The sequence below is a fragment of the Harpia harpyja genome (genome assembly GCF_026419915.1).
Source record: "Harpia harpyja isolate bHarHar1 chromosome W unlocalized genomic scaffold, bHarHar1 primary haplotype SUPER_W_unloc_2, whole genome shotgun sequence".
Lineage (NCBI taxonomy): Eukaryota > Metazoa > Chordata > Aves > Accipitriformes > Accipitridae > Harpia > Harpia harpyja.
In genome coordinates, this window is record NW_026293184.1 from 270,332 (window position 1) to 280,676 (window position 10,345).

Consider the following 10,345-nt stretch of genomic DNA (forward strand, 5'->3'; position numbering starts at 1 on the left):
CTCAGGTACTGGATACCTCTCTCCATGGTTGTCCACTTGCCTTGGTGACATGTAACTTCATCCTTGAAGGGGTATCTTTCCTTTACACCTAACAGAAGTCGCCTCCAGAGGCTGAGAACTTGTGTTTTTCTCCCAATCACCTTGTCGATGCCCCTTTCCCTAGACAGAGATCCCAACTGCTTGGCTTCCTTACCCTCTAATTCCACACTACTAGCCCCATTATCCCAGCATCGGAGCAGCCAGGTAACAATGTGCTCACCTGGGTGGCGGCTAAAATCTTTTCGCATGTCACGCAACTCACTCAGGGATAGAGATCAGTTAATTATTTCAGGTTCTGCCTCTTCCTCCTGTTCTCACGATGACCCTGGTTCATCTTCATCTCTCACTAAGTGAACTGATTTCTTTGTGTGTTTCTTTTTCTGTACAGGGGCAACTGATACTGGCACAGGTTGGTTCTCTGGTTTAGCTGCAGTATTTGTCACCGGGGTTGGGGTAGCCACGCTGCCTGTTGCCGGGGTAGGGGTAGCCACGGTGCCTGTTGCCCTGTTTTCCATCTTTTTCCCCTTTTCCCCCTGAGGGTGCTGCCTAATATCAAGCAGTGTTTGGTAGATACTGGCCAGGGCCCAGCACAGTGGAGTGAGTTGTGCGTCTCTGGAATAGCCACAGCATTTTTCTTTCAAATATTCTACCACTTCATGAGGGTTCTGTAGTTGTTCGGGAGTGAACTTCCAAGCCACTGGAGGTGAGAAGTTCTCTAGATACCTGCCCATATCCTCCCACATGCCGTGCCACCCATGAATATCCAGCTTTGGGGCAGATCTCTGGGTGGTACTCTTAAAGAGCCTTTTTGTAGCCCTAAACAAGACCTGAAACATATTCAGGAGACATAGCACTAACAGCACACTGGCTTGCGCATCCCAAGGATATTCAAAATTCTCAAAAGCTGTTGTAATTAGTTGGAAGGAGAGAAGGGAGGCGAACGGACGGGGGGAAGTATCCCCCCCGACTTCCCCATGGATTGAGTGTAATTACCAATAAAATCCGATAGAAGGTGCCCGAAGTATGGAAATGATATCACTGCCTCATACAGATACCAGCTTAACCTCATGACCAGTGATGTAATCATTTCACAAGTCGACATTGCCCAGTACAGCAAAATGATAATCCCAATCACTCTCCCAGAGGTGAGAAACGTAACTACAGGCAATACATAGAGCATATAAGAACTTACAAAACGCCACCATGTAAACAAATGAACCAACATTGTGACTAACATCTATTTATCTAATATAAGAAATGCGTATGACAAATTTGTTTCAACACGCTCTGGCCAGATCTGTCGTTATCTCAACCCTTCGGGCCCCACGTTGGGCGCCAAAAAGGACTGTCGTGGTTTCAGCCCAGCCGGTAACAAAGGACCACGCAGCCGCTCGCTCACTCCTCCCGCCCCCCTCCGGTGGGATAGGGAGGAGACGGAGGAGAGAAAAGAAAAAAAAACGGAACCTCGAGGGTTGAGACAAGGGCAGTTTACTGGGACAACACAAAAAAAAGGTTACAACAACAACAACGGTACTAATGAAAGAATATACAAAACGAGTGATGCACAGTGCAACTGCTCACCACCCGGAACCCGACGCTCCGCCACTTCCCCCACCGAAAGTCGAGAGACCTCCCCCCGGCCCGCTCCCCATTCATATACTGAGCATGATGTCACATGGTATGGAATAGCTCCTTGGCTAGTTCAGGTCAGCTGCCCCGGCTATGCCCCCCCACCTCCCAGGTTCCTGTAAAAATTAACTCTATCCCAGCTGAACCCAGGACAGCATCAAAGATTACCTTTGAATTTCTAAAAATCACTCAGGCTATTCTATTAATTTATCTTGTTCTAAAGTTAATCACTTACTCCCATGTCTTAGGTCTAAGATGTATGATCCTTCTTCTATTGATTCAGCTTGACTGGGTTTTGAGCCAACCATGGAGGGGGAGACACATAGACTTAATAAGCAGCTTATGCATATTGTTTTATAAGCACCTGCATTCTTTTAATCATATCTAAACCAATTTCTAATCATTAGTTATATGTCTGATATGAATAGTCTTAAAAACAATAAGGCTTAAGGCCTAGTTCCTTTTACAGTGCTTAATGGCTGGCCCAGGGTCAACCCATCACAGGAGGTCAGCCCTACCCCATTTCAGGTTCATTCTCTCAAATGGGAGATTGGATATCAGTTTTCCATTTCCCTGCTCTGCCTGATTTCCGCAGGAAAATAAATACACCGATGGGGGTTGTTTTGCACCAGGAAGTGCTGGTCCACTATGATCCCAGAAAGAAAGGCACTCAGACTCTGTAAAGTATCATTTAAAAAGCTAATTATTAGAGCTAACATTATAAAGAAGGAGAAAATAGTATAGATAATCTTGCATCCCTTTAGATGCTGGGAACTCAAGTTGTGTGGCATCAAATAGGCTTCCAATCAGGGCGCAACACACCATGCAGATCCCGTCCATGGCAGGGTTACCCCATTGTGGTCATTCAAGTCATTATAGGACTTTTTTACAAGGAAACGACTCTTTTCATCATTTCTACTGTCAAATAGAAAGGATGTTCACATGAGAACTTCTTGCTGCACTTTTAGATAAAGGCAAGGACACACAGGTGGCATAATCACCAGTACCAAGTGGGAGTCGCCTTCAGGCTCCTCTGTTACAATGAACTGTCTGAGTTTATCCTGAGGCCAAGGAATTTGAGCAGCACAATGCAGGCCTGAAGGCCAAGCTGTAGGTGCAGCACAGCAGAGCACAGGTCTGGGCCTACTCAGGTGTTGTGGTTTAAACTCGGTAGGCAGCTAAGCACCACACAACTGCTTGCTCACTCTCCCCACAGTGGAATGGGGGGTAATTGGAAGGGTAAAAGTGTAAAAAACTCATGGATTGAGATAAAGACAGTTTAATAAGAAAAAAAAAAAAGGGAAGAAAAAAATACCCCAAACAAATAAAAACAAAACCAAGAAAAAGAAGTGATGCAAAAAACCCCAATTGCTCACCACCAACTGACCAATGCCCAGCCAGTACCTGAGCAATGGCAGCCCCAGCAAAACTTCCCCCCCTAGTTTTTATTGCTGAGCACAATGTCATATGGTCTGGAATATCCCTTTGGTCAGTTGGGGTCAGCTGTCCCAGCTGTGTCCCCTCCCAACTTCTTGTGCACCCCGGGCCTACTCACTGGCAGGGCAGTGTGAGAATCAGAAAAGGCCTTGATGCCTTGAAGTACTGTTCAACAATAGCTAAAACATCAGTGTGTTAGCAACACTGTTTTCATCACAAATCCAAAACATAGCACCATACAAGCTATTATTAAGAAAGCTAACTCTTTCCCAGCTAAAACCAGTACATCAGGTTACCTGTTATGTGGATCACTAACTCCTCAATGTACAATGTTTTTTCAGTCAGGATCACTACAGGGGTCATCTCTGATTTCTTCTTCTGAAGCTGTTTTACTTTGTAAAAATAACTGAATATTTACTAGAGTAGAACTTAAATCTGATATTCCTGCAGTCAGTGTGAACATTTTAATTGGCAGAATTTAATTTTGATCTTGCACTTTCTCTCTCTGGAGCAATGAATGTTAAATAACATATAAAGTTGAACTCCAACTCTGAAACTCAACCCTGTGTATTCAGTAATTTGCAGATATACAGAGAGAGTGCTTCAGATGCTTTTCACTTGCATTTGGAGAACAGAGTCCACTATTTCAGCTCTAAATCATGCCTCACAAGAATTTGAAAAGTTTAACCTCTGGATAATTGCATAGAATGGACAAAAGTTTTGATATATTGGAGAACCTGGATTGTGCCTTGCAGGTACGACAGAGAGGAGAATTCTCTAGAGACTTATGTGTGAATACTTGGCTAAATATCTGTACATTAGCTATGTAATCTGAGCACCCCTCAGCACAAAGCCGGGTTGCGTAGGCCTCACATGTGTCACGGCCGGGACCAAGCCCAGGCCCCACGGCGGTGCCGGGCCGTCACGCTCCCTGACAACCATTGCCGGGCAGCAAACGCGCAACAGCGTGCGGAAGAAGTGAGGAGCACCCCCTTCCACGCTGAACACCATGTCTATAAAACTATGGGGGCTCACCCGGAAGTGCTTCTATGAGGGCGGTACTAGGCGCTGTGGTAGCTTTCGGGTGTGCAGTGCGTTTCCTAGGTTAGGTTTCTCCGTCGTGACTGGTTAGCGCCACAGACATCTTCCTCCGGGTTTCGCGCTTGTTGGCCTCTGACGCGGGGCTATCCGTTTTCCGCCCGGCTCAATCTTTGTTACCATTAGTCCCCTCTGTACGCTGAGTGATGCTGTTACGGGGCTCCGGAACCGCGGGACCGTGGGGGTGGCTGACGCTGCTGCTGGTGGCCTGCGCGGCACGGGCATCTGAGATCACTTTTGAGCTTCCTGACAACGCTAAGCAATGCTTTTACGAGGAGATTGTTCAGGGCACTAAGTGCACCCTCGAGTTTCAGGTACTCCTTGTTTCCCTTGGCCCCCGGGGAATCTTCTTATTTCACTTTTACCGTTAATATTAGGGTTTTAATAATATCTATATAAACTGGTGGGCACTCAAACTATGTTATGCGAACAGCCTATCTGAAGTGTTGCTTCTGGTGCTTGGCACCTCTGAATAAATCTTTATAGCATTATGTGTTTGAATAGATATTTAAATATTTCAAATAAAATGTCTACTATTTTAGAAAGCTTCTGTATGCATATAAAAGGGCTGTGCCTTTGGCTAGAAGTCTCTTCATCCTTCAGGATGCTTTATCTTAAAGGCAAGAAGTTTGGAGCAAGTATTAAATTTAACTATTAGCCTGAGAGTCATCAGAATAGTAAGCTATGAATAACTAAACTGCTAGTTGCCCTTGCTGTGGAGATAGGGTAGCTAGTCTGATTCTATAGAAAAATGTGCTATAGACCAACAATAATCAAAGGCTGACAATACTTGAGACCATCATATGAAGTTTTGAGTTGCTTGTAGGCATAATCTGAATGTGCTGGTGTTGGAAAGAAATACTGTCATTAATTGTGCAGGAGTGAGGCAGCAGAACCTCTAGAACATTGCTGTGTTGACATGCGCATATGAAAATGAGCCAGGCTGTAATACGCGTTCTACTGGACATATGCCATTCCTGCAACATAAAGCAGCTTGACCTAATAGGCTAGTTAGACAGTTTAGGCCATACATAAAGGAGCTATTTTATTGCATTTTGGCAATCTCAACTTGCTGAATAAATTGCACGGATGGGCTTGTGGATATAGTAAATTACTGATTTATTACAGTAATGTCTTTGCCCCATCAAATTTCATCTACTCTAGCCTTTGCTCTAGTACCAGTATCTTAAAACAAACTAAAACTTCCCTCATAAACTGTTAGAAAACATAGTTGATATTACATATCCTCAATTTAAAAGATCTTATTTTTAATTGTTCTGTGACTCTTCCATAGGATGAGGATTTTTGCAAACTTGTATTGAAAGATTTTTAAATTAATGCATTTTATTTTAAAACATTTGTCAGATCAAACAATTTGCAGCGCTAGTTGGGGAAGCGCTAGTTGGGGAAGCACTAGTTGCATGTCTGTTCTGCTTAAGACAATTTCTTGTTGTTTTCAGGTGATTACTGGAGGTCATTATGATGTTGACTGTCGGTTGGAAGGTCCTGATGGTGCTGTATTATACAAAGAGATGAAGAAACAATATGATAGCTTCACATTTACTGCATCCAGAAATGGAACATACAAATTCTGCTTCAGCAATGAGTTCTCTACTTTCACACACAAAACTGTGTACTTTGATTTCCAGGTTGGAGAAGATCCACCACTGTTTCCTAGTGAGAACAGAGCAACTGCACTTACTCAGGTAAAATATTGTTGTTTGACAGTAACTGTTAGGTGGAGGGAATGTTTTTCAAATTCAACTGCATTAGATATCTATATCACTGTTGAAAATGAATGGGTTGGAGCTTCTTTAAAATAAACTGAGTTACTAAAAGTGAACCTTTTCTGAAAATTAGGATTTACATAATGCAGAGTTGAGGAGGAACTACCAAGTGTTTAAGTGGAAATTAGGGAAAATATATATTGGCCTAGAGTTTAAGGGAACTTTTTAATGCCATGGTTCTATGTCTGTGGAAGTATGGATTTTATAAAGTGTGAAATATCAATGGATCGGGGTTTTCAAAATTCCTGAACTTTGGAGAAACTTTGAGAAAAATTTGGTTTTATATTAAAATAGTTTGGAGTCTTTTTTGAGGGGAAGACTTGAGTGGTTGATCTCTTATGTAACTGTCACTTTTAAAATGGGAAGAGAATTCTAGCAAAATAAATTAACAAAATCAGTCATACTTAACTGGCTTCTAGATATGTCATTTATAAGACACTTAAGTGGCAAAGCAGTATTCTTGCTCCAGACTTATTTTCATAATGTTCCCTTCTTTCTTCAGAATTTTAGTTTTACACCACTTCTGCCCAAACTAAATCATCCAACTTCACTTGGAACAGTCATTTCATGAATTCTCACTAACATTCTTATACTATAACTGTTACCAAGCTTCACTTTAAACAACCATTTTAAAATGCTGCACGTAGACACTATTTTACTAGTTTGAACTCAATGGTAGAAATGCTGCTTCCCGAATACCATCTTGCTCACTTGAATTTACCCCATGTAAGCCTGCAGTGGCTAAAGATTTGTAATGAGTAGGTGACTTGCTGTGAATTCAGTTATAATTATCTCTTTCTTCTCATCATCTTTCTCTTCTGCTTTATGTTGTCTTTTGATTCTTGATCCTGTAGCTCCCTATGTCCCTGCACTTTCTGTAGTCTTCATTCTGTGCATTGTTACATGTTTTGGTTTTTTTGTGTATTGGTGTGTGTGGGTGTATTTGGGTTTGTTTGGGTTTTTTTGGTCAGTACTCTGGCACCAGTAGAGAGTACTGAGAACACAGAACATGCAGATTCTAGATCCAGCATCTTTGCAGGCTGTGGAGAAGGTATAAGGAAAAAGTTTATCACTGGGTTGTAGCATACATAATGCAAATCAGATCTTTGGGAAAGGGGAAATTAACTTTCAAAGCATAACATATCTTTGGTAAGTAGGTCCTCCATTGCAATTTTCTTGAGGCTTGTAGTATGACCAAATTTGGGCAGACTTTCACAGGGACTGTAAAAGGTAAATCCCTGAAACTAGACTTTGTTTAAATTTAAGATCCCTGCTGCAGAGTAGAGGAGGGCTCTATAATTTAGCAGTGAAACAAATGGTAGAACTTAATGCATGAAATTTTTTCCTGAATTTTGTTTAGAAGAATATTTTGGACTTGTTCAGACACCTGTCCTGAAAGTCATCAACTTGAAAAACTGATTTGACACAGATATAAGTAACTGACAGTGGTTTTCATTAGGGTGTCAAACACTTCCTTTTATGATAGATTGTGCTTTTGATCTTCAGGAAATACTGATTTTTAGGGGATAGCCAGTTGGTTAGTTGTTCTAAAACTCTTAAGTATTTTGAAGATATTCATTAATTTTTTGATGGTCAAAAGACAATCATGGGTACTGACTCTTACTTTCAGAAGATAAACTGAAAATGGAAGAAGTTTATGTGTAAAATGATCTAGGTCTTGAAAAGCCTGCAGTACATAGATTGAAAAGGTTAAGATTTTTCAGGTTAGAAAAGGGAATGTGATTTTTATGAAAGATGACAAGTGCAGTTGGGCAACTTGGTCTTGAGTGTTTGTTATATGAATATGGTAGGGAGCATCCAGGAACACTGAAAGGTAACAGCTATCCTTTCTCTAATCATTTTTACATATGTGACTAATAGAAGGGTCTCATGCCAAAAGAACGTATTGAAGTCAGCAATCTAGATTTCAGGCTTTTTTGAAACTGAATTATGCAATGAAGAATCATATACTTCTGACATCTAGAAGTGTTTTAATATATACTATGCACATATTAGCTAGTAAGTTTCTTATATCATTATCTAAATCTGGAGATTTACTGCTTGTTTTGCTGGTATATGTGGAATTAACAAGTGTTGGATCACTGACATATTTCAATACAGTGTTTATATTCACTTTTGAACCCAAACATGCATGAATTTTAAGATTCAGTTTGTGGTTCTTAGAGTGCATTACTTTTTATTGGGTCCGCAGTTTTGCACACTTTGATACTGGTCAGTCACATTCCTGTGTGTAAAACTTAATTAATACATTAAATTTATAGTATTTCAGTCTGACAGTGGACTGAGATAATCTTTCATCTGTAAAGCTATGTGAATCCTCATTTTAAATATCAAACCACAAAACTTAACAGAACAAGCATTAGAAGGGTTCTTAACCAAGCTGTGTATTTGTTTGCTTCTCTAGATGGAGTCTGCGTGTGTTTCAATTCATGAAGCTTTGAAGTCTGTCATTGATTATCAGACTCATTTCCGGTTGAGAGAAGCACAAGGCCGCAGCAGAGCAGAGGATTTAAACACAAGAGTAGCCTATTGGTCAATAGGGGAAGCAATCATTCTTCTTGTAGTTAGTATTGGGCAAGTATTTCTCCTCAAAAGCTTCTTCTCGGATAAAAGAACCACAACAACCCGTGTTGGATCATAACTGGTAGTGATAATGCTTCAGGTCATTGTGCTATTCACTTGTGAAATTACTGTTCTCCAATTAATTGTAGGTACAAAGGAACTAAACGTGAAACATCTAAATGTCTACCCCTCATTGATTAAAATCACAAAACATACCCCAAAAGTTATGAAAGGGACACCCAATTTGAAATATAGAGTAAACTTAATGTTTTCTGATACTTGTATTAAGTATCTGGCAATGACCAGCCTCTCTTTGGTTTTGCTGATTTTAATCCAAATTGAGTTTGACTCTACCAATAACATTACCCATCTGTGGTATAATGCTTTAAAAGAACCCAACAACGTAGTGTCTGATGTGAAAGACAATACTCATGAAAACTTGATTTGACTTTAATTTTCAGGTTGAATGTATTGGATTATAAACAAGCTAATGTGATGAACTGTAGTTGCAAGATGTATTGCACTGTTTTGATTTGCTGTAACAAAAAAAAAAAATTCCAGTCATATCCTTTGCTTATCTGTAAAACTGTTGCAAGCTTGATACTACATGATGGTGCAAATTCTCCACCTGCCTGGTTGTCATGGTTTAAGCCCAGCTGGTAACAAAGCACCACGCAGCCGCTCGCTCGCTCACTTCCCCCCCCCCCGGCCATGGTGGGATGAGGAGAAAATATAAAGGCAGGCTTGTGGGTCGAGATAAGGACTGGGAGGGATCACTCACCACTTATGGTCACGGGCAAGAGACAGGCTCAACTTGGGGAAGAAACAAAATTAATTTAATTTACTACCAATCAAATCAAAACAAGGATAATGAGAAGTAAAACCAAACCTTAGAACACCTTCCCCCCGCCCCTCCCTCCTTCCCGGCTCAACTCCACTCCCGGTTCTCTCTACCTCCTCCCCCTGGCGCCCCAAGGGAACAGGGGATGGGGTCAGCTTGCCACACATTGTCTCTGCTGCTCCTTCCTCCTCAGGGGGAGGGCTCCTCACTCCTCCCCTGCTCCACCGTGGGGTCCCTCCCACGGGAGACAGTCCTTCACGAACGTCTCCAACGTGAGTCCTTTCCGTGGGCTGCAGTTCCTCACAAACTTCCCTGGCGTGGGTCCTTTCCACAGGCTGATCTTCAGTCACACACTGCTCCAGCGCGGGCTTTCCCATGGAGTCACGGCCATCTTCGGGAGCCTCTGCTCCCCCACTCACCTCCATGAGCTACAGGGGGACAGCCTGCCATCTCACCACGGGCTGCAGGGGCATCACCTCCTCAGGCACCCGGCAGCACCGGCACACACCCCCACCTCGGTGTCTGCATAGGTGTTCCTCCCACATTCCAATCCCACTCCTCACTGCAGGTTCCCCTTCTTAAATCTGTTCTCCCAGAGGCGCTACCACTGTCACTGATTGGGTCGGCCTGGGCCAGAGGCGGGTCCGACTTGGAGCCGGGGGAGCTTCGAGCAGCTTCTCACAGGAGCCGGCCCTGCGGCCCCTCCCCCGCTACCAAAACAAAACACGCCACACAAACCCATAACACTTGTAAATCTCCACCTTCAAAACCTGCTAGATTTTATACTTGGGTGTATTTGCTTAAACACACACTTTTCTACATTAAAATATAATGCATTTCCTCTTTTACAATGTTTTACTAAACAACTTCTAAACTGAGACTACTCAGGAAATGTGCTTTTTATATTAAAAAAATTAAATATCCAATTAGT

At 42.2% G+C, this 10,345-nt stretch overlaps 1 protein-coding gene across 2 annotated transcripts; it reads left to right on the top strand.

Annotated features, from left to right (window-relative positions):
* The first annotated feature begins 4,176 nt into the window (after positions 1-4,176).
* On the top strand, positions 4,177-9,907 carry LOC128138137 (transmembrane emp24 domain-containing protein 7). 2 transcript variants are annotated; one of them, XM_052779454.1, is made up of 3 exons: positions 4,177-4,517; positions 5,664-5,909; positions 8,416-9,907. In XM_052779454.1, the coding sequence occupies exons 1-3, from the start codon at positions 4,350-4,352 to the stop codon at positions 8,650-8,652; spliced, it is 651 nt and encodes a 216-aa protein (XP_052635414.1). In that variant the 5' UTR covers positions 4,177-4,349; the 3' UTR covers positions 8,653-9,907. The 2 variants fall into 2 exon arrangements, with proteins under 2 accessions (XP_052635414.1, XP_052635415.1); XM_052779455.1 differs by having other exon boundaries at positions 5,853-5,909.
* Positions 9,908-10,345: the final 438 nt, after the last annotated feature.

Excerpts from the sequence above, each read along its gene's own strand:
- LOC128138137 (XM_052779454.1), top strand. The coding sequence starts at position 4,350 with ATGCTGTTACGGGGCTCCGGAACCGCGGGACCGTGGGGGTGGCTGACG. Across the intron at positions 4,518-5,663 it reads AGTGCACCCTCGAGTTTCAG|GTGATTACTGGAGGTCATTA; the intron begins GTACTCCTTGTT and ends TGTTGTTTTCAG. Across the intron at positions 5,910-8,415 it reads GAGCAACTGCACTTACTCAG|ATGGAGTCTGCGTGTGTTTC; the intron begins GTAAAATATTGT and ends TTGCTTCTCTAG.